General features: G+C 35.1%; 1 protein-coding gene across 3 annotated transcripts in view; it reads left to right on the top strand.

Annotated features, from left to right (window-relative positions):
* LRRC7 (leucine rich repeat containing 7) overlaps positions 1-25,518 on the top strand; it is a 496,095-nt gene that overhangs the window by 167,915 nt on the left and 302,662 nt on the right. For all 3 annotated transcript variants that reach the window (XM_045547767.1, XM_045547769.1, XM_045547768.1), the window contains exon 3: positions 11,632-11,834. In XM_045547767.1, the coding sequence (XP_045403723.1) occupies positions 11,632-11,834 (203 nt within the window). The remainder of the gene's footprint in view (positions 1-11,631; positions 11,835-25,518) is intronic.

Raw genomic sequence — 25,518 nt, 5'->3', positions numbered from 1 at the left:
CTATAGATGTCAGAGAAGAGCCTCCTAACCTTTGTCTGGAAGCTAAAGACAGGGGGTTGTATGAGTTTTCTAGGGTTGCCATAACAAAATACCACGGACTGGGTGGCTTAAACAGCAGAAATTCGTTGTCTCGTAGGTCTGGAGGCTAAAAGCCCCAAATCAAGGTGTGATCGCTGCCGGTTCCTTTTGAGGGCTGAGAGTTACAGGACTCTCTCCTTGGCTTGTGGAGGGCAGTTGTCTCCCTGTGTCTCTTCATATCATCTTCCTTCTATGCACATCTGTCTTTTCCCAGGCCTTCTTTTTATAAGGACACCAGTTATACTGCAGTATACTCCAGAGTGACCTCATCTTAACTAAGTACAGCTGCAACTACTCCATTTCCAGATAAGGTCACTTTCTAAAGTACTAGGGGTTAGGACGTAGCACATGAAGTTCGGGGGACACCATTCGACCTGTAACAGGGATAGAGGGAAAATCTTCTATGAGGCTCATCCTTGAGTTTAGTTGAAGATGATGAGGGAAAGTAATTCAGGAAAGGTGAGCAGGCAAGATAGTTCAGGAGAAGAAACAAGAACTGCAAAGGCACACAGGCATGGAAGATAAGGCGCTTATGTAGGTGTGGTCTCAGAGGAGAGTGGAGCCTTGGCAGAGGCTTGTGTGCCAGCTCAGCAGTGTGGGATTGATAGTAAAGATAGCATAAAGCCAGTGAAGAATTTTATGTACAGCCAGATTTGGATTTTAGAAATGCTTAGTCTGGTAGCAATGTGAGTTTTGTGAAGTACATTCTGTCCACCAGCAAGACACCATGCTTTGAGCATGCTCTTTTCATTCTACAAGCTCACCTGCCTTCTTTAAGCCTTTTCCAATACTCTTTGCGAAACTTAATCCCCTCAAGTTTTGTTACCTTTCAGTATCTTCTAAATAATATAATTCAGTAACAATCAATTTCATTTCAGTAAGAAATGAACAAATTTTATTTATGGCATTTATTACTTATAAAATGAATCAACATAAGTGTTTAAATATTCAGAGTGTAGTAAACTGTTTGAAATTGTACTTTTTATCCTATATCACAGACTATGAAAAAAATTCAGAATTGTAACAAAATCATTCAGTTTTAAAACGAGCCTGTGATTCTGCCATTTCATGCTTTCATGAACCTTTCATTTAACAATTGTTAAATTTGCAAGTGCATTCTCACATGCCTTTAACTTCGTTGCGGAAAGATTCTTAAATTAATTCTTCTTTTATTTTAACTCTTCTTTCAGCCTGAGGGTGACATCGAGCAGGCTTGTATGTTTCATGAATCTCTTAAAATCTTTCCAATTATAAAGTAACTGCCTAGATTTATACTCAAAGCAACTTAGTTGATTAAAAGATTCAGTCTCAAAATTGCAGCATTTGTTCTAAGTATCCTGAAGGCACAAGTACAGCTATCATCAGCAGTAGCTAAAATATTAATAAACATAGACATTATCAGAGGTTATCCATAGTTATGATAGAAGAATGAGCATAAAGCAGCATGAAATGTCATTTCAAAATGCTTTCTTTAAGTTGTTTAAATCAGATTGAGAAGATGGGTCTTTCATCATATCTTGTGAAGGGCACCATATTGACATTGTCACATCACAAAAGGCAAAGAATCTCTTGAGATGAGACAACTACCGGGAAAATGCTCTAGTGCCTACTAAAGCTCCTACTCAAATCTTTGGAAGAAGGTATGGAGTAACGCGCTTCAAATAATGTGGACTTTGTACAAAAATAAATATTAATCATCTATATACCCAGATTTTCGTTAAATAAAATACTTGATTAGACCACATCTAAATGTACTATACACATCCCTGCCTTCTCAATAGATCATGCTGTATCATTGATCTTTGTCATTATAACTCTCTCATCATTAAGAACACAAATCTTTTTATACTACAGTATAAAAATTTCCCGGGAGACATAAAGGTTTGAGAACATCATCTGAGTAATTTATTCAAGGATCAGATGAGTGATTAGACTGAGGTTCCCCCCAAACCTGAGATTCCATCAGTTAAATAGCCTCTCTCCGACTACTTCTGCTCCATTCTTTTATTTTGTCTCTATATAAACAAACCTTCAGATATTAGTCCAAAAGTTTTTACTTTAGGTTATCACCTTGTGAAAATTAGAGTATCCTACTGATCATAAATTTGATTCTTCTTACTGCTCTTGGCTCTGTTTCCCACTTGCCTGGAAGCCAAACTCTTCAATAAACATGGCTAGAACAATTCATTACTGAATTAGAACTTTTCCCTGAACTTTGGCTACTTTTGATCTGATGCTAAAATTTGCTTTGCATTGTCCTTACAGCTGTATTTGCATATTTAAATAAGTCAGTAGACAAAAATTCCAAGAGAAGATATGTGGACAGAGGACAGAAGTACTAAAGTATAGTTGTTCACCTATGTGATACGATAAGGAGAGATCATTATACATTCTATGCATGTATCTAAATATCACATGTACCCCATAAATGTATACAACTATTATGTATCAATAATTTTTATTTTAAATTTTTTAATTAAAAAAATTATTTAGGAAACACTGGTTGGAATTAAGACAAGCATAGAGGTTTTTTTAATTGTAAGATCTCTGTTGTAGTTCATTTGTGCTGCTGTAACAAAATACCACACACTGATTAATTTATAAATAATAGAAATTTTTTCTCACAGTTTTGAGGTTGGGAGTCCATGATCAAGGTGCCTGCAAGTTCGGTGTCTGGTGAAAACCCAGTCTTCACTTCCAAGATGGTGTCTTGTTCCTGTGTGCTCTGGAGAGGACTAACACTGTGTCCTCACAGGGTGAGGGGACAGAATGACAAAAAGGGACTGAGCTAGTTCCCTCCAGCCCTTTTATAAGTCATTAATCCATTCATGAAGATGGAGTCCTCATGACTTAATCAATTCTCAAAAGGTCCCACCTCCTAATACCACCACATGGGGATTAAGTTTTAACATGAATTTTAGAGTGGACACAAACATTCAAACCATAGCAGCATCTCTGAGTCACTAGTATGCTAATGCACACTGTTTATTTCTAAGAAGAGATAACCCAGGAGTGTGGTCTGAGAAATACTGCTGTTGAAAATGTAGACTCAGTGAAGCTTTTAGAACTGGGAAATGGACATGCATTTTAGGAGATTAATCAATATATTAAATGTATGTATCAATATATAAAAAAGAGAAAAGTATAATATTCTCTTTTATATTATATATAATTATAATTTGCAAATATGGATTTATTTAAATAACTTTTTATTTGATATTGATACTTACAACCCTGTAATTTATTAAAGCAGGGACCATAACTCTTTTACTCATTGGTGCTTCCCAGTGTATAACCCTGTACCTAGAACATAATAGACGGTTAATAAATATTTGCTGGCTAAATGATTGTATAGAAAAGATGTCTAGGAAAATTGAGCTTTTGTACAGTATTCCTTTTGGCAGTGCTACTCAGAGATGGTAAAGGTCTGAACTAGATTGACTGAATGGTGAAGAAAGGAAAAAAAAGACATAAAATAATTAATATAGAAGGAAAGGAAGCAGCAGATGACTCAGGGTACAAAATTGAGAGATTCAAAGCACTATTAATCAAAACAAGAAATCAAGGAGGAAAGCACAGTGCCTGGTAAGGAGTAGGAGCTTAGTATATTTTCAAGTTCTGCTTAGACAAGTGGAGTTTTACCTGAATTTGGCAGTTCATTAAGCAATAAGAAGCCAAAGTCAGGAATGATGGTTTAAATTAGGAATCATTCATAGAAAGAAGCTCTTTGAAGTCAATAGATGAAAATTCCTGGGCATACTGTGTAGGGAGAGAACAGAAGCATTGCTCTTCTTAAAGAAAGTAACTTGTCTAAAGAAGAACTTAGAAAAATTTAATAAGCTCCCTCTTGGTATTAGGGACTATGGGTTCCTTCTTGTTTTCTTGTTTTGATTGCTGATACGATAACATCAGCATTAAAAACCACAAGGAGGTTTGTCTCAATAACAGTCCATTGATCCTGGTGAAGACAAACTTGGTTCCTTATATTGATCACAAATAAAATCATGTACAGCAATTGTAGATTTTCAGATATTGTGATAAGATGAAAACAAACCCATGAAATCTGAGTAGTTCTGAAATGCAATCATTTCAACAGTCAACAAACAAACAAAGAAAAAAGCCTCAGAGGCTCCACTTGGAGTCCCAGAATCACAACATATATTGTCTAGGTAAGGGGGCTTCAGAGATGTACTTGAAGTTCCATAATGGTTTTAAAGATGCTTTTTGAAATACAATGTGGAGCAAGTTTGGCAGGTTTCCATATCAGCATAGCACACTTAGTGAGGAAAAAGTCTTCTCAGTGAATAAATTAGAAACATTTGTTATTTAAAAAATGCAAGACTGTGCCAAGTATGAGGACACCCAGAATATTTGTCACAAGAAGTCTTGAAAAGATTGGACTTTCCTTTGTCCCTTTACCTTTCCAGGTATAGAATATTAGGCAAGGGTAACATGGATGGACATTGATCTAAACTTCTAGAGAATGCAAAGGTATTGAAAGCTGAGTGTTTAGATATTTTTGTTGTTGTTGTTTGAGTGAAATCCTGCAGGCATAATTCTCAAGTAGTTGAAATTCTCTTTGGTTTAAATTATCAGCAGGGAAGGATTTGAATAATATAGTACGACAAGTCTTACTGTAACTTCATCAAGGTTAGGCCATGCTAGCAAGCACTACTGCTCAAATGCATTTGATTCTGGGGGAGAGTATTGAAAGGGAGACTATTAACTGCACTCTGTGGTTGTAGAAAAAGAAAATTTCCCTTTAGATATTCAATTTAGATTCAAAAGAGAAGGGAATCCATGTAGTGTTATGAGAATCCAGAAAAGGATGCTCTATCTTTGATTTCAAGAAATCTACTGGAAGGGCCTTAAGAGAAAGAGATAAATACCTGTTTTCCTCTTGCCTTTTTCAACCCTTTTGAAAACTGAGAATCTAAGAATTCCTCTTTTGGATGTGTGTGGATATGTGGTAACACAGGAAATGAGGTTGCTACCAAGTTAAGTCCAAACAATGGGTATGAAGCTAAATATCTCTGATGTACACTGGGCAGTGGCCATGTTTCAGAAGAAAGCACACATTTACTTCTATCGTATGCATAATGTATTTGTGCTTTCTTGTCTGTGCTCTACTCAGTTTCTGAAATACTTTCTCTATTCTACCATACTGTATTCCCATCCCTTTGACATTCAAAAAATTCTTTAAAACTGATCACTGGACAAGACAACAATGTTATTTCCTTTATAGCTACCTCCTCATTCTATTTTGTACCTGTAAAGTATTCAAAGCATAAATCACTGTCAAATGTGTATGTGTGAGAGAGAGAGAGAGGAGGAAGAAAGAGAGAGAACTACTAGTAAATTCACATCTTTGTAAATTCTTATATGCTGATCTATATACATCATCAAGGTAATACAAAGTCTGCTAATGGAAAAAAAGTCAATGGCTTTGGGGTAAGGAGGCATGGAATCCAAGGCTAGGTCCACTAATTATTCTGTGTTTGACCTTATGCACATTGCAGACTCCCTAAACCTTAATTAGTTTATCATCAAAATGTGGCAAATAACATATGAACTGTCTATTTCTCATGAAAAAAACAAGGCAATAGATTGTAAATTGGCTTGAAATTTTGCAGAGATTGTAGAAATAAAAGTAATCATAATCATCTTTAGTTCCCATATTCATTTCCTTATATAGTTAATATTTAATGTATCTTCTTTGAACTAGATACTAAACAAGTTACCAGAAATATACATTGTGAACAGGCTAGACATGGTCTCTACCTTCATAGAGCTTTCAATTTAGTAAACATGACTGATATTGAATAAGTAATTAAAACATGATCAAAGTGAATTGCAGCATATGGTTGTGACGTATTTCCAAGAATTATAACTTACCTTGGTGAATAGGAAGAAGATATTCTCTCTATTTAATTTGAATTTTTTTAAAAGGCAAGGTAAATATACCCTTTTTTGCTCTATGCAGAGGCAACCACAGTTCTGAAGACTCTAGTATAAGAGAGACCATATAATCTTAGAAATGCAAAAGAAGCCATGGGTACAACAAGCACAGAAAGCAATGAGAAGAATGGTACCTGGCCAGGCTGGGCAGGGGCCTGAGTGTGAGTGTGGAAGGCAAGAGTTAGACAATGGGACCATATCACACTTGTTAGGTTATACTAAAAATTTTGGACTTTGCCTTGAGGACAGAGAGGAATCATTGAAGTATTTGCAACAAGAGGGTGACATAATATATTTGTGTTTTCAAAAGTTCATCCAGCTGCACCATGGAGGGAAAACAATAAAAAGATAGACACAGGAATAAATGTAGGCGATAACAATAGATTGAAGTAGAACAATAGGCAGTTAAGATGAAGAAAAACAGGCTTGACTCAGGCAATATGTAAGTTACGTGTGATTAAGACTTGGTGATTGTTAAATGTGGAAAGTGAGAGAATTGGAGGAATCAAAAATAATGCTAAGATTTCTGTCTTGAGAAAGTAGGTGAATGATATTGCTGTTCCCTGAGATTGGGAACACAGGAGGAGGACTTTTGTGTAGAATGGTAATTGCTAACACTTAGTGTACTCTTAAAATTTGAAGATGCAATTTTCAGTGTTTTGTATGTACTTTATTATTGTACAGATGAAGAAATTGATAGAGGTAAAATAATGTGCCCCGGGTCACACAGCCAGGCAGTTGGCTCCAGAGTCCAAGCTCTTGACAATAATGATGTGCTACCTACCTCTCAAAAGCATCACTTCAATTATGAACATGTTATATTTGAGATGCCTATAAAACACAAAGTAGAAATGACAAGGGATATAAATCTGACTTAGACATAAAAATTTTTTACAGCCATCCACTTACCATTTAACTTATGTTAAATGAAGTGAGAGTTGGGAAAGGTGAACAAGATTATAAAGAAAAAGAGCACCCAATTAGAAGAGCAACAGGCCTAGGGGAAAACTCTAACACTGTAAATCTCAGTGTCTGGGTAGAGAAAGTGACACCTCCTCAAAATACTGAAAGGGAGGAACCAAAGCAGAAAGATAAATGTCAGAAGAATATGATGTCAGGGGAGCCAAAGAAAAGAGTGTTTCCAAAAGGAGGATGTAGTTCTGTGCCCAGGACTATGCAGAACTACTTGCTCATAGGTCAACTAAAAAGAGATTAAAAGGATGAGTGGGTTAAAATAAAAGCTTTCTTTAAACATGGAAGTTAATCTCCCACCTTCCTGATCTACCTACTCTTATAATCAAGACTTCACTAAGCTAAAAGGAATTTTAAAATATATATGCTTGCAAGGATAGAGAAAATAGAAGAGACATAAGCAGATAAGGAACTTCAGTGAAAATTTAGAAGACAGGGAAAGAAGATGCAGTTTATATACATATACGTTGCAAAGTATATGCTACATTAGCTACATTGTAGCTATAATTGTAGCTACATTGTAAAGTAGCTACAAAGAGATATGAAAATCGATTTACACCACAGACCTCTGTTGAATCTTAGAGACATCAGGTACCAGGCAAGAAACTGAACAGACTTAGTGTTGAAACTAAGAAAATTGAAAGTCTTCATATATAAGGTAACATGGCTGTACACCAGGCCTAAGATCATAATTGTCTTCTCTGGAATATTTTTCCAGAATATTCTTTGGCTTGTTGCCAGATCATCTTGCAATAAAACACCATGTATCCAAAGCTTCCAATTAGTGTTTAAGAGTGTCACTCTTCAATATTTGAGGACAATCTGGGATCACCAGATATTTTTGGAAAACCTCTACCATGAAAGATGAAGATCAAAAGAAACAAACAGAAAATAGAACTCACAAATAACACTGCGACTGGGGAGAAAAGACCAAAAGTCTACATTTAACATCTTCTGAGAAAAAGGAAAATGATATGCAACCTGAAACACAAATAGGATATTATAAAAAAGAATATTCAGGAAACAACACATAACTCTTGCAAGTAAAAATACGCTATTAGATAAAAGATAATTTAGTACATGCATTAAGAAGATAAAATTGAGAAAATCTCCCAGAAAATAGAATAAAAAGACAAAAACATGGAAGTTCTATGAGAGAAAATAATTGAATTATAGCATAAGTCTAGAGACAGATTCTTCATCCAGCTAATAGTAATTGCAGAAAAGAGAAAATGTTTATAAAATGAAGAAGTAGAAATTATAAATTAAATAATAACAGAAAATTTAACAGAATTTCAGGGTGTTTCCAGAGTGAAAGGGTCCATCAGCACCCAGTGTGATGGGTAAAAAAACAAACCAAAACAGATTGTCATGAATTTTTAAGACTGAGGATAAAATAAAATTCTAAAATTTTCAGCTGGAGAAAAATGTAGGTGTGAAACAGGATTTTGAATAAGAATGGAACTGGGTTTCCTTAGAAACTAGAAAATGTAATAAATAAAAAGTGCCTTCAAATTTATAAAGAAAAAGTATTTCTGACCTAGAGGTCTATATCCAGCCAAACTTTCAGTCATTTGTGGGTAAAATAAAGCCAGCTTTAGACATGAAAGGCCTCAAAAAATGTACCTACCATAAATCCATTGTCAGCAAGTGAATAGACATTATATTCCACCAAACTGAAGGAATAAATCTGGAAATAAAAAGATATGGCATCCAGAAAATAGTAAATATAACACAGAAAACAAATGCAAAATTCACAGAATTTTAGGGGAAAATACCTCTAAAAAGTGAAAGTTGGAGCGTAAATCAGAAATGGAAGGCTGATGTGATTGAGAGCTCATCCACCAACTAGATGCCAAAGTCATTAATGAAAGAAAGGAATGTTCAAGAGATTGGTAAATGAATGGTATGATAAAGTGTAGAGAGATGTTACTACTAGGGAAGGGGATCATCAAATGAGTAAGGATTTTACAGGATGAGAGAGGAGTAATAGTATTTAGAGAACAAGAGAGATGAGAATCCCACCTGCCAACGCAGAAGCTGGTTAATCAGCAGGAGATATGAGAAAATCAGCATGCTCTACTTTTAAAGGCTATAGTATAAATGACCTCAGGAGAGAGCCAACTTTTAGTTGAGTCTATGAGAAGGGGAGGAAGAAGCATTCAGTGAAGGGGCTGAGGCTCAATGAAGATGTTGATCATGGTATAAGGCACAATCTAAGAGTTCAGAGGGAGCAAAGGAAAGAGAAGTTGGCCCACGGGAATAGTTCCGCACGCTGTGGAATGAGTGAAGAAATAGAAAAGATGACTGGAAGATCTTGGATTTGTGGCTAATGAAAAGGAAAGCAATCGTAAGTGAATTAAATTTTCAAAGTTTTGGTGGACAGTGGACACTGACCAAATGATTCAGGTGCAGGCCTGAGCATTCTCTTTTTCCTCTTGGTTCATAATAAAAACATGTGGTAGTAGCAACAAATAGAGATCAAGAAATAGCCATATGATCCTCCTCAAAAGCATGAGTGAGAGACTTTGTGCTACAAGAAACATGAGCAATTGATTCACCACTCCTCTGTGGGTCACAGAGGCAGATGGGATGTATGCCTTGGGTCAGCTCTATGGCATCACTGATGCGTGGTCAATGTGGCTACTAGTTATGCAAATTAAAAACCTGGGAATCTTTCAAGACACCTCCTTCTTCCCTACAGCCTCCCATTCCACCTTGCATTTAATTTATCACCAACTTTTTGCATTCTGCTTCTTAAATATCTTCCCAATCCTTCACTTCTTTTTATCCTCATTGCTACTGCCATAGTGTAAGCTATCATCACTTACCTTTACAACTGCAATTATCTCAGCAAACATTTACTAGCTTCCTAATGTATGTCAGATATTTGCTAGGTGCATTTATTGGATGCCTAACGTGCTAGATCCCAGATCCAGGCATTGAAAGGCACCAATCCTATAATCAAAAATTTCAATTAATATCAACTAAAATGATAATTACAAAATCTTGTAATTCTGGCTCCAAGAAATGAGAAGTATACAAGTTTGAGAGACAGAAAGTAATGGAGAAGAAAGGTCATCTTTTTTAATGTTTTTGGTCAGCCTTCTACACATTACCATGTGCAAACAACCACCTCTAAGTGCTTACTCATGACCTGTCCCCAGAATATCCTTTTATTAATTTCAGAAGTTAAAGGAAGAATGAGGATGACTTGGGGCTGAACTTTCAGCAGCTCTTAATTGCTTCAAAATTTTACTTACCCTGAGCAATTTAAAAAACAAAATGCTAAATTGTTTTTTATAAACCATTACTCATTTCTGTTTTGTCAAAAAATTTCTGTTGCTAGGTAAAAGTAAATAAACAAATTAAGTGCAAGTTTTAAATTCATGTTCTTTGAATACTAATTCTGTAGTTGGCAAACTGTACTGTATTCTGTGAATTTAAGGATAAGTAAGACGAGATAACCTCAAGAACTTGCTTAATACATGGGGAAAGAGCATACACAATTAGAAAGCAACGTGCTCTGGGAACCCAGAGGAAGATGTTATTCATTCTTTCTGGGAAGATATTCACAGAGATATGACCTTTCAGTTAGAATAAGTTGTTTTTCAAGCAAATTATCACTAGCTGATGGTGATTCAGAGGAGAGTCCCAAACATATTTATTTATTCATTCATTTGTTTATTCTACAGTTGTTATTGAGTTTCTACTGTATGTCAAGCAGCAAGATAAATACAAAGATGCATAAGACAGTCCCAGCCTGCAAAAGGCTTGTAGTCTATGACATAAAAAATAATAGACTGAATTAAATATTAAAGGTGCCATAATACAAGTCTGTGCAAGATTTCATGACATTTGGTCAGTTTAACCTAGAGGAATAAGAAAAAAAGATGTGTTGGGAATGTCAGAGGAATTTCTACCCTGAGTACAAGTTATTTTCTCCCATCAAAATCACGGGATCCATAAAGATAGACCCCCCCATTCAGAAGTGAATAACCAATCAAGTTATAATCTGTAGCTCCAATAGAATTTAAACTCCATGAAAACAGGGTCTTTGTTCCTGCATCACTCTAGCCCTGGTACCTAGATCAGTGCCTGGAACATCGTGGTTATTAAATAAGTATCTGTTCAATGATGGAATGAATTTATGGGTTTAAAAGAGGACACCATTAACTTTGGGGATGAAACTTGAATATTTTTACAGAAATGAGAGAAATGTCTTTTCCAACAAATTCTGAAGATTTCTGTTCTATACTATAATTTTTTTAAAACTGCAAAACACATTATAGATCCATGTTTCAAGTGAGAGTGTAAGCATGATGGTAGCATTGAACTGAGTCAGGGTTGTATTCTGTCCCAATTCTGTCATTCCAAAGCTGTGTGGTAATGGAAAGTCCCTTAACCTCTCTGAGTCCATTTTTTAATTTGTTAACCTATCTCACAAACCTTTTAGGGCTGCTTAAGGATTCAATGATATAATACACGTGTGTGTCCTATATAAAGTTTAAAGCATTATAAAATTATAAAGTATATACCTAAATTAATATTCTAAGCTTTAAGTATTGTAAGAATGCCTGACAAATGCAATTAAGGTTTCTTTTTCTTTCTGTTTTTCTCTAGTGCAGTGCCTGGAGATGACCACCAAACGGAAAATCATCGGCCGTCTCGTGCCGTGCCGATGTTTCCGAGGTGAAGAAGAAATCATCTCAGTTTTAGATTACTCCCACTGCAGTCTTCAGCAGGTGCCAAAGGAGGTCTTTAACTTTGAACGGACATTAGAGGAGCTTTATCTAGATGCCAATCAAATTGAAGAACTACCCAAGGTAATTTTTGAAAACCTAAAATATATACTGTAAATGAGTATTTCATAATTTTCAAAGACTTAGCATAATAGTAATGTTAATTATATCCTTCTATCTGGGTGATTGACAAATCACTGAAACTGATATAACTTCCCCTAATATTTTCATTACCTTCTAATACTACTCAATTTGTAACTTCTTGTGATATATTAATAAATAATTGAACTCCATGGAAATCATCATTTTATGGATTATGCCTTGTTATTTTCACTTAAAATGATCTCCATTGGAGGGTTGAGATTCATAGTTTATGTTTAGAAAGGAAAGGAAAAATATGACACTGTTCATTCCAGAACTGAAAATTTATATATTGTATGTTAAGGTGGTGTGATTTTAAAACCTTGAATTATATGTTCAAAGTCTGAAAAATGCTTTCACATACAGTAATACTATTATGAAAAACATGTTTTCTGTTCCTGGATTTAAATATTTGATTATTACAAGCATCACGCAATATATATGTGACATATAGTTAGTTAAAATAGTTTAGTAAAAATTTTAATTATCCAACTTCACATGCATGAACACACACACACACACACACACACACACACACACACACACAGCCATTATAACATCGTTCTATGCAAAGCACACAAAGTCTCTTGTGACCTCATTCTCCACTGCAGAAAAGATTGGATAATTAGAGATTAGTTAAAGCAGACCAAGACTACACAGCAGAGAGGTTCAAAATCTAAACCAGTGGATCCTAATAGTCACCTAAGTAAATGACTCAACTTAAGTAGTTGGCGTGTCATTTACCTGTGAAGGATTTATATATCTGAAAGGGAAAAAATTGTCATGCCTTCCATTTCCATTGTTTATGCTAAAAATACATGTATTAAATGTCCAGTAACCAAAAAAAGAATCTTCCACCATAAAAACTGGAATTACATTATCAGCATCTGAGATTTCAGTGTGCTGATCAAAACAAAATATGAGTAATTGGTTTCATTTAGGATTATGAATTATGGTGTTTACATATTAACATTTCAAAGTTAGGAACTATGTAATATGTACTTCAAAAACAATAGTCTTTATTTTTGACAACCTGTGTATATAGTGTCATCTGGGATCTTTCCTCGGGAGAGCTAAGTTAGGCCTAAAAAAATTGTCGGTCACATGGATTAGCTCCAGGATTGCACATCGAGTAGAGGGTGGTCTGAAATGGACTGTCTCTTCTACCAGAGGAGAAGCTACATAAGGGCACAGATGGCACCTTATTCCTCCTCAACTCCCTGTACACAGGCACGCATGGTGACTTTTACCTAATGGATACTGAGTCTCTGTTGTTCCTGACTGGTAGAATAATACAGAGAACTTCATGTGCTATAAGACTTAATTGGCAAAAGTATATGAGGTTTCAAAAGTCATAAATTTGGTATTTCATTCTAATTCAGAAAAATAAGCACAAGTTTTGTTTGTTTTTAGGTCAAGCCAATCTTGGATTGCCAGATGAAATAAAGGACACCTGGTCAAATTTGAATTTTAAATTAAAAAACAGACAATTTTTTGTTTAATTATGTCCCAAATATTGCATGGGATCCATTCAGTGGTTTTTTATTTACATGAAATTCAAAGTTAACTGAGCATCCTGTATTTTTATTTGCTAAATCTGGCAACCCTAGGCCAATCTAGTTATTTAAAATCTTTTTCTAGATCCATTCAAAAGATCCTGAAAGATAAACAGTAAAACAGGTTACTTTATCAAGCAAGTATTTATTTAATATCTACTCGGCCACACAGATCTTGAGGCTTTAGTACAAGAGAAATAAATCTCAATCTCTGCTCTTCAGGATCTGACAGCCTAAGTACAGAAAAAAACTGAAGCATGAGGGGTGAGTGCTCAGTTATGTAATCAGAGCCAAAGAACCAAATACTGTTGTGGAACTTACTTGTGGAAAGAGTTCCATTCTTACCGAGGTGAAGGAAGGACTTGACCAAAAAGCACAGGTGCAAAATTTAAGATGAATGGGGGGCGAGCAGAGTTGTGAAGAGTTTGGAACTGCAATTGCATGTGGGTAAATTCAACAAGATGTAGGGAGAGTAGGGCAGATCCAGATTTTGAAAAGTCTTGAAAGTCACATTGCATTGTTTGGCTTAATACATTAGTAAGATAACGCCATTGGGGAGTGTTATACATCAAGCAACTCACTAGGAGCTTAAGTAGGCTTGGAAGAGAAATATTAAGATATTTTTTCTATTTAGTTAGTTAAAACAATGGCCTAACAATAAATAAAAATATAAGTGTACCAAAGACTTAATATACTTTACCAATATATTAGAGTTAAAAATAAATTATCTTTGATCCTTGCCATGCTTTGTATATTTCAAAGATCTTTCACATGATCTATTAAGGTTTCTGTGAGTTCCCAGATTCAATTTTGTTACTTTCATAAAACTTCCCTGTGAGTTAGTTTCTTTTAATGTATATGATGTATTGAGATATGATTTAAATGATCTGACATTGGGATATGATCATTATAGTACATGGATATATTTGTGCATTATTAGAAAAAATAGAAAATCAAAAATCAAAAAGAATGATGATTTATCAACTAGAGTTCATTATTTGTGTTTCAAGTAATGGAAAACCCAATCCAAATGGACTTTAGAAAGAAGTGGCTTGATTGGCTCACGTAGGTGAAGGTCCATCTCAGGACAGGATCTGGAATTGATTTGTTTCTATATACCTTGTGGGGGACCACCTTTGTTGTGTGGCCGGCCTCTCTCAGTGGCAAAATGGCTGCAAGAGTTCTAGAGTTCACTTCCACAACATCCCAAAAGAGAAACCTGAAACACTCTTTCTGAGAAGGACAAAAAAGTGTCTCCCCTAGAATTCCCCAACACTTGTCCTTAGATCTCACTGGCCTTAATTGTGTCACAGATCCAGTTCCTTTGTTATTTGATTATAGAATAGGCTATTATGCAAGAAAAATGGGATTACCATGATTGGGCTTAATAATGAGGGGTCACCTCTGTGGAGTTGTGACTGCTGGCAACAATATAAGGGGAAGGTGGAGAAGAGCTGTTGGGGAGATTACCACAATGTGCACTACAGACAAACTGCTATAAAATGATTGTTTCATGAGGAAAAGTTGCTTTAAATCAAAGACTGTGTGTATAGTTTTTAATGACTTGTAGGCAAAGCATTGAGATCTTTGAGGATTTGGATCTTTAAAGTATTTTTGTTTGCCATCTTATTTTATAGTTTTCTTTGTATTCCTCTGGTATTACTGCTATTGCAATTTCAGATTGGTTGAGCAATATGATAGCCATTTTTATTCTTGATATTACAATATCATAAGAATTTTCTTTTATATATGTTTCTATTCTTTGCTTTCTGGTATTTTATACAGTGAATATACCAGGTGGTCATGAATCTCTACTATAAAATGTTATACAACAAGTACAGAACAAAAAGTCGAGGTAATGGCACTAGGAAAGATATGTCAAGAGTGTATCAGAAAAGATGCAAAAATAGATATGAAAGAACAGGAAGTATTTTGATTAGGAATAGTTCAATCTGTGTGCCTTAATTTTCAGTAGTAGAAGGTAAAAATACAAAATGACATGCCTTTCACACAGTGATAGAAACCCACACAGCTTATAATTTAGTACTGTTTTGCTTGTTATTTTGAATTAGGAACTTAAAATTACAGACAGAATAATAGACCATAACAGGTGCATATTATATATGAAGTAGTGTGGGAAGGCAAATGTGAAAAAAAGCAACAAAGAGAAAAACTGCACAGAAACTTCTTCAAACTGAAGAAGAACTTTTAAAAAGAGAATATAAATAATTTTGGAAAAGCCAACATGTGACCAAAACTGAAAGACATGGTGAGCAAATTTGTTAGATGAAGTCAGTTTAACCATATGTAAAAGAGAACGGGATTAAATTTGGAGCACCATACTTTCAAAGTTTTCTCTGCTTAAAAGTTTACAGTCTACTCTGAAGATACTTTAGAGGTTAAGAACCTGAGTTTTCAATCCAAACAAATGTGGCATTAGATCCTAGCACTGCTATTTGGTTGAGACAGTATTTTATTTTCTGGAAACCTCAATTTCTTCATTAGCAAAAGTGGGGAAATAGCAGTACCACCTCTTGTGGTTAGACAGATGATTGATAGATAGATGATGATAGATAGAGTATTGGATGAGATAATGGCATGTGGAATACCTGGAATAGAAAAATATTCACTAATTGGTATTTATTATTCTCCTATCACAGCTGAAGTAAGATTTCCATGTTAATTACTTTGAATCAAACAAAAGTAAGATGTAACATCTCAGGATAGTTCTAGGTGTTGACTATTCAACACAAAATATTATGTCATGACTTTATCTCTATCTCGAATGTCTGAAGACATCTTCTAGGAAAAACATTCCCCTGCCCATAAAAGGTGATAAGTTTCCGACCCTACACAGTTACACCAACACATTTGTGATAATATTACTAATTCCCCAGAGAATTTCCTTGACTCACAGAATGACAATATTATATAATTTTGAGTAGATGCAACCTTGGGGATTATTTAATTTGGCCCTCAATTATTACTAAGTATATCCAGAATGGAAAAGTTAATTGACTTTCCGTAGGCCACATGGCATGTTACACTCCTATCCAAAATTATTACCAAAGACTATGTATTAGTCAGGAAAGGAGAGGTTATGATATAGTAAAAACAAATCAAAATCTCAGTGGATAACTGAACAGAAATTTTTCTTTGTGTCCCATGAGTGTTGGCAAGGACCACTGCTCTTCAGGAGGCCCTACCTAACAACAAGTCCAACTTTCCACTCAGTGCAGAAAAGTCTACTTATTATTTCTCTTGCAGCAGTCATCCAATCTCTTTGTGACCATTTCTATTACTGGGAAAAATCACTAACTTAAGAAGCAGACTATTATATTACTGGAGAGTTCTAGTTCTTAGAAAGTTAGGCCATTTGTTAATAATGTTTTCCTACATCCATCCATCTATCCACCCATCCAACACTTGGCTAGGAGTTCAGAGTGATACAAAGATTATTAAGGCATGCTTCCCCTGGACAAGGAACTATGCTTCCATAATTACTGCCTTGATCCTTCAGATATTTTAAAGAAATCCATGTACTTTGCCTTAGAGTTCTCTTTTCTAAGATAAGTTTCCAAGTATTCTTCACCTTTTTTCAAAGATATGTTCTCTAGACTGTTAACTATCTTGGTTATTTTCCTCTGGACACAGTCTAGTTATTAGCTTGCTTTTTATATGTTGATTTGTCAAATAAAACTATCCAGGTGGAAGTATCTAACAAAGGAGTAAACAAAATATAATGGAACTCAGAAGAGAGATCTGAGTTGATATGAATATTTAACAGTCTTCCCCTTACAAGTAAGAGTTAAAACCAAAAGATTAAAAAAATACTCTTGCAGGGAAAGGAAAAAGACAATTGCAGAGAAACAAATATTAAACCTTGAAAAGTAAAATGATAGTATAAACTCTGCTGGAACTTGCCTAGAAGTTATTAATATTTTTGTTTCCCCCAGAAGTCGTGGCAACTTTGTATACAGGGGTAAAATTGGAAAATTTTGTTGTGCTCATGAAGCCAAAAACCTCTGCATGGGTGAGAGAAATGTACCATCCATCTCAATTGATTTTGACCTAGGTTTCTATTGCTTACAAAACCTATTTGCTCTAATGAACAGAACAAAAGGAGATAGCAACTTGCTGTGTAGCACTTTCAAAGCTAATTCTGGATATTTCCAATCTTCCAAGGCATTTGAGATTTAAGGTCTTGAGCATTTCACTTGAAGAAACCACAAATTAGCTATTTTATATATGAGGGAAGTGAGAGTCTAGCTTCCTTTTAGAATGCCATAAAACACTCAGAATGGGAACAAAACTGGTGAGATGTAGGGAAGTCAGAAATATATTTAAAAATAATTAGCAGGAAAACCAAAGAAAGAAATATTAATTTGAATATTAAGCTATGTAATCTTAAAATGCTCGTTTTCTGGAGGCACATTGATGGTGTCTACATTTGAGGCTAGTTTTACCTTGGCATGACCCAGATCACTAGCTCACAGATGTCAAAATCCAGCACAATGTGGGAACTGACATTCTCTTTCTTTTGCTGAGTAAACATTTTAAAATTCTCATATATGACTTTTATTACTTTACTGTAAAAAGAATACTTTAACAGACAAATGTGGACAACACTTAACAATCACAGAATCAACGTTATCCCTTCACCAGAAAAGATAGGCAGTCAATGTACACTCTGGTTTTTTTACATAGAAGTTTTATTGAGATGTAATTGATATTTCATCAAATTCATTTTTACAAATTCAGTTGTTATATTCACAGAATTACATAATCACCACCACTGTCTAATTCTAGAACATTTTCATCACCCCCTGGAATAAACCTCCACATTCCCTGCTTTGTCTAGCCCCTGACAATTTCTTTTCCGTACATTTGCCTATTCCAGAAATTTTATATAAACAGAATCATACAGCATGAGACCTTTTGTGACTGGCTTCTTACTGGGCGTAATGTTTTCAAGGTTCATGCATGTTGTAACATGTATCAGTACTTCATTCCTTTTTATTGGCGAATAATTTTGTTTTATATGGATATACCATATACCTCTTTTAAAAAAATAGAATATGACACTTTTTTGTAATGCAGAAAAAATTATTATAAAATGTTACTTTTCTGTAACACATATGTGTAATTGTTTTCTTAATACAAGTCCATCAGTTTGGGGTTTCATAGTCTATAGTGTACATGAAGCTGAGCTCTAGTACCTAACTTCTTCCAGTATTTTGTTTTAATTAGCAGTTGTTGAAATTCAATTTCATAAAAGTATATATTAAAAATGAAAGTGTATTTTTTACAATATTCTATTCAACATAGAATATTGTATCTAAACTGAAAGATACCAGAAAAAGCAGCCTCCACTGCTTCTCCTGGGGAAAAAAACAGACATTGGGAAGCCAGGGCCAGGCAAGGGTTGCAGGAAAGCAGTTGCATGGTGCTCACTACTCCGTGTTGGCCCCTCATGCTGGCTGTGTAGCTGAAACATTGATCATGCAATATCAAGCAGTCAGAGATTTACCAAAAAGGGATGTTTTAGACTGGTGAAAATTTTGTCATGAGCTGGCTCCAGTCCCCGGCCCACGAAGTAGCAGAAATCCTCCATAACTCTTCAGAATATGAATGAATGACAAAAATGCACCTGAATCATAACAGCAGCCAGCAGGTAAAATAGAGCTCTGAGTTAATGACCAGCAAATGGGCTGTCACTGCTGTGTTGGAGCTGTTTGGGCCAAGCCTGCATGAAAATACCAAACGAACTTTCTCCTCAGAGACTTTGCCTTTGGTCTTTCCTCTGCCAGGCTTGCTCCTTCCCCGTGGCTTGCTCCTTTATTTCTTTATTTCCTTCAAGTCTCTGCTCGAACACTGGAAAAGCTTACCCCCGTTATCTTATACAAAATATCAATACCCACCACCACCACTGCTTATTTACCCCTAACAAAAGTTAAGGCTTCATTGTGTCTCTAGGAGATACCTAATGCAATTCAATTGTGTTAACCAGTATTAAGATATTGCCTAAATACTTTATCACTGGTATAAAATATCAGCATAAATAGCTCCCTCTGATATACTGGCCATTATTTTACAAGGAATAAGATCTTTGACAATGGCCAGAGGTGAGGAAGAAAGGAAAACATTGGTGCATATCTGCATATGCATAACACACAGAAAATAAATCTCTCATTTAACAGATTTTTAAATTTTGGTACTAATCCTGGGGTTTGGGGTGAGATGAGATAATATTTGTGGCTTCTCCATAATCCACCACCTACCAGCACATTCTTTGCATTTTTTCGTCCTCTCAATCTCTGAGTACTGTATCATATAAATTAGAGCTACCACATAATGTTTCCTCAAATAAAGGAATGTGCCCTCTGACTCTAGGAACAGCCAAAGGTGGGATGTCATGGAATGTGCTTTTATATGTTTGTGGGTATATGGTAGAATAAGTCCTCTAAAGTGTTTTCCAAACTTTATATTTTGTAATTCACTAGTTTGAGCTTCTTTTTAAATGGACAAAAATGACTGATAATAGAAAGGGGCATTCTGACAGAGTAGTGACTGTAGTCACTGGTTACTATCACAGATGTACTACAGTCAAAACTTTGTGCACAAAATTATTCTAAAATATTATTTAAAATTACCTTCAGGGTAATTTTATACTATGTATAAGGCATATATGAAGCATAAATGAATTTTGTGTTTGGACTTCGATCCCATCCCCAAGATATCTCATTATGTACATGCAAATATTCCAAAGTCCAAAAAAATTCAAAATCCCAAACACTTCTGGTCCCAAGTGTTTTGGATAAGGGATACTCAACTTGTAAAACTTTTGAGTTAAGAGAAATGGCTTATTTTAATAAGAAAGGAAAGTTTTTTTAATGAAGTTGGTTTGTTTATTTAAAATAAAGATAAATATAGCACTATAATAACAAAACAAAACAAACAATTTAGTTGGCTAGCAAGTTGCTACAGATTTGCTACTTAATATGGGTTTACAGTTGTCAGTCAGGCTTTTTATTGTAGGCCACAAAAACCAACTGACCATTTTAGGTAAAGATGAATATTTATTGGAAATATATCCATGGTCATAAAATTAATAGGATCCTAAAGAACTTTACATGGAAAAAAGACAGGAACCAAGAGAGTTCTAGATTGCTGCTCGGAGTTCACAGCACAGTGACAGTCTGCTGCTCTTGTAAAGATGGCAACCTCCAGAGACTCCCATGTAGCCATGACAGTTGTTCAAGATTCAAATTCCAGCTGCCTCCCCCAAATAATATGCAAAGAGAGATGCTATTAAAAGGAAGGTCAAGGTTCTAATGGAATAGAGGGAATGGATGTCAGAGAAGCAAAAAAATTATCCTCCAATATTCTACATATTGTAGATCTTCAGTGTTCTTGATTCTTCATTTCATTCAGTTGATATTTGCAATTTAAAATATGCTAGTCCAAGACTATGTTTTTCTTAGACCTTTAAATAACATTATTTGAAATGAAGGACACTTGCTTATTTTGTGAGAGGTCTATTGAGATCAAAGAAGCAACAGAAGAAAGATTTAGGGGTGACAAAGTTTGAAAGGCCATTTCATAGTTGTGATTTTAGTTTATTAAAACTCGAATAATCACTGATTATTTTATTCTTTTCTTCTAAAAAGGAATCTTTTTGAAATGAAAGAAACTACTTAAATCACTGTAATTGCTGCTTAAACAATTGTCATGATTGGGAAATATGAACTGCTTTGCTCTAGATTTAACATGGCCTAAATTTGCAAATGCAGAATAAAAACATTGCTACTTGTTTAATAAAGTTGTCTCATTTTAAAATTTCATATTAATAATAATTCCCATAGGTGTTCGTCTTTCATAAACATGGAATTGTCTATAATCTTAGCATTTTATATAAGCAGCCCCACAGATACCTATGGGGGGCTCTTCTTAGATTCTGGGTATAAGAAAAGGTGAAAAAATGACCTTTTCAACTCTCTCACACCCTCACAGGTTTCTAGGGTACATTATTCTGTCATCTAGTGCCAAAAGTATAGAATTTTTCTGAATATATAAAACCATATCCAGAATAAAACTATCTCATATATATGCATAAGTGATACATAAATAATCAAAGTTTGACTCTTTAAATCTTTTGCCTGAAGCATCTTTCTTTAAATCTGTTCTTTTATTGTAATTATTTTGGCATTCAAATGAATAGTTTTTTTTTCAATAAATAAATAATGTAGGTGGACTCTCAAGAGGCCTAAGGAAGAGTGAAATGAAGGACAAATTAGTGAAAGCATAGTTTATATGTGGAAAATAATATATAATTTGGGCTTACTCAGATTTCTATTTTTGGTAAAAGTTTTATTATTTAAAAAGTTTGGAATATCAGCAACTCTTAATTTAGTCAATGAGAAATTGTGATATCTGTAGTAAGTACCCCAGTCATTTTTTCCTTTGTTTTATAATCTTTTACCAGTTTATAATGAGGAATAAGACATTCTTGACATCACTTATTTCTAACCTTTTCCCAAATATTAAATCTCATTGAAATCTGATTAAATACATTTGCCGATTTTACTGCCAATTTGAGGGAAACAATATTTTTTAAAAACCCAAATTTTAGGTAAAATATGTCAATTTACTTGTTCATTTATTTCTTGAGTACGAATTATGAGCAAACATTATTCTAGATGCTGGAGATACATTATTGAGCAAGACCAATAAATTCCTATCCTCACGAAATCTACCTCGCTGCAAAGGAGAATGTAAATAAATAAATGATTTTAAAAGAAAATGTAAAGTAGTGAATGGCAAATGCCGTGATGAAAATAAAACAAGATAATTACTGGAAGGCTACTTGAGGTTGAAAGAACAGCAAGTGCCTCTCTGAGGAGTGACCTTTTATGTTGAGTTCTGAATGACAGGGAGAGGTCAACCATGCCAGATCTGGGAGGAACATTCTAGGCAGAAAGGATACTCTGAAGTAGAAACAAATGTAGCATGTTTAAAGAATATAAAGAAGGCAGGTGTGTTACAACATGGATGAACCCTAAAAACGTTATGCCCAGTGAAGAAGCCAATCACAAAAGGCCCCATGCTGTATGATTCTGTTTATATGAAATTTCTGGAATAGGCAAATATATGGAGAAAGAAATTGCCAGGGGCTAGGCAAAGCAAGGAATGTGGAGGTTTATTCCAGGGGTGATGGAAATGCTCTAGAATTAGACAGTGGTGATGGCCGTGCAATTCTGTGAATGTAACAACCACCAAATTTGTAAAAATGAATTCGATGGTATGTAAATTACATCTCAGTAAAATTTCTATGTAAAAAAGCCAGAGTGCACATTTATTGCCTATCTTTTCTGGTGAAGGGCTAGCATTGATTCTGTCGTTAAGAGGGAAAGAGTGGTACAACACATGGTAGGAGAGGCAGGTGGGAGAGATGATGGGAGAGAGAATGGGGCTAAATCATGTAAGTTCAAGTAAGCTAAGAAAGGCCTTAAGATTTTGTTCTAAGTGATGAGAGGGGCCATTTGAAGTATTTTAAAAAAAACATATGAACTTCCTTATATTTTTAAGATACCACTCTGACTGCAGTGGGAATACATTGTGGCAAGTCAAGAGTAGAGACAGAGATTAGAGGTTGTCACAGTTGTTCAAGGGAGAGGTTGAGGCTTCAACTAAATCGATAGTAGTGAAGAAAGAGAAGAGTTTCAGACTATGTTTTGTAGGTAAAGTTAACAGAATTTGCTAACTGAATGGATTTGGGAGGTAGGAGATTAGGATCTGAAAGGATATTTAGAAAGAGTTGCTGTTGATAAAGGAGGAAAATAAGGAAAGAAAGGATTGTTGAGGATATAGGAAGAAAATGTATGTTGTCATGGAAGCCATGAAAAGAACAGAAAGTGTTTAAGAAGAGATTGTAAACTAAGAGATTGGCTAAGATGACAGAGGAGAGACCATTGTGTTTGCTAGTATGTAAGTAATTGGTGGCCTTGATGAGATCTGTACAATAAGAACCCAATTGAATGGTGAGTACAAACATCTCTGTTATAAGGTTTTATTGTGAGAGAAAGAGAAATGGAACAAGCTAGAGGAGAGTGTGAGACTAAGGTACATTTTATTTTGTGTTTTAAGGTCAATGACATGAAAGCACATTTGTACACTACTAGGAATAAATGAGAAGAAAGGGGGAGAAACTAGATTCAGGAAATTAATTGAATAATTTTAGAAGAAAAATTCCTGAAGGCAAAAGGACATGGGATTCACAGAATGCATGAAGGGGTTACCTTGGAGGGGAACAGACACACTTCATCCTTTGAGATGAGAGAGAAAGAAGAAAATATGGGTACAGATGATGATGGTTGGTAGGACTTCAGGTACATGACAGGTACTGAAATTTGGTTCAAATGATAGAGGTCTCAGTGTGTCAAAGAAATGCTGGAATCAGTGAGCTGAAAGAATGAGAAGTGGCAATCTTTCAGTGTGCTGAGAGGGTGGGAGAGTGGGGTGCATGAAAGTTAGGATTACAGAGGAGTATCATTTATAAAAGGGATTAAGAGTCTTAAATGTATAAAGTATCTGCAGTTTTGTAAATTTTCTTCTTGAAGGGGTGGGTAGTTGAGAAACAGGTACCAAAGGAAAGTTCTCCTAAAGTCTTCAATTTCGGCTTACATGTCTGGACCAGTGAATTAGCAGTAGAAACTGAAAAGATGACAGGTGAACAAGCTAAGTACAGAGGGTAAGGCAGAAAATGCAGCAAATATTTATTGATTACCTGCTCTGTGCCAGGCACTTCATATGCAATAGCTTTACTATCCTCGGAACAATCCTGATGAGTAGATTTTGTTATCCTCATTTTAAATTTAAGATCCCCAAAACACAATGAGATTAAAGAATTTATTAAAGAATTATGCAACTAGAAAATGACACAGTCTTTGCAATACAAATTTAAGCTTATATTACCCCAAATCCCACGTTTTGACTTTACTAATCTGAGAAAAGGCCTTCTAGAATTTAGCATTGGACTAGACTTGTGGATGAACAAGAAGGCTAAATCTCTAAGATTTTCATCCTAGAGAACTGGGAAAATGATACTATTAAAACAAATATTGAAAGGGGCTGCTGTGTAGAAAAGCATGAAAAATTCTGTTTCATATACAAAATATGAGACATCAGCCCAGCATCCTTATAGAGATTCCAAAAGACAGTGAGAGATCTGGGACTGATCCTCACATCAGGACTGGCAATACAAATCTAACTTCTGTCCAGAGATCAGAAGCAAGTAGGTATGTTTTCTTTGACCTGCCTATTTCTTGTTAAATGAGGTATTAGCCAACTTATATTAAATTTCACACACACACACACATAAAATCCAGATTCCCAACTTCTCTAAAAAATCCCTGCAAGATCTAATAGGGTTCATGTTCCCAACTGGTAGCAATTTTAGATGAAACTGAGTAGTGACTGGGCTCTTTAGATGGAACATACCTAGTTTACCATAGATCCCACTCATGTTGGCCCCACATTGAAATTACCTGTCCAGCTCCTCTAGGAAATTTAATTTGCAACCCAATATGGATATTCATTAATTTTTTAATGAAAAAATAATTGAGCTTTACTGTGTGCCATGTATTTTGCTAGTCACTGGAACAATAGCAATTGAATAGGCTTATGTACTCTTGAGCATAAAAGACAGACATTGAACAAGTAATTGCAATCAAGTATGTTGTCTGTTACGATCTATGGGAAGACACTGGTGTTTTGAAAACACTCAATGAGGAATGTCATTGCAACTAATACTTAAGGATAAGAGTTCACCAGAAGAGGAATGAGCAGTATTTCCAGAGAGGGTGAATGAGGCATATTTAAGGAACTGAAATAAGTTCAGTATTGTTTCAATACATAATGCAAGAAAGAGTTGGGAAAAATGAAGCTGGAGAAATTACAGAGGCCTTTTGTGTCAAGATAGGGAGTTTGAATTTTATCCTGAAATCTGGGGAAATTCATTTAAAGGTTTATCTGGGTAACAGCAAGATCAGATACATAGTTCAGAAAGATGG

The sequence above is a fragment of the Lemur catta genome, chromosome 3 (assembly GCF_020740605.2).
Source record: "Lemur catta isolate mLemCat1 chromosome 3, mLemCat1.pri, whole genome shotgun sequence".
Lineage (NCBI taxonomy): Eukaryota > Metazoa > Chordata > Mammalia > Primates > Lemuridae > Lemur > Lemur catta.
Note: the sequence above shows the minus strand (reverse complement) of the source record. Positions and strands in the feature narration are given on the sequence as shown.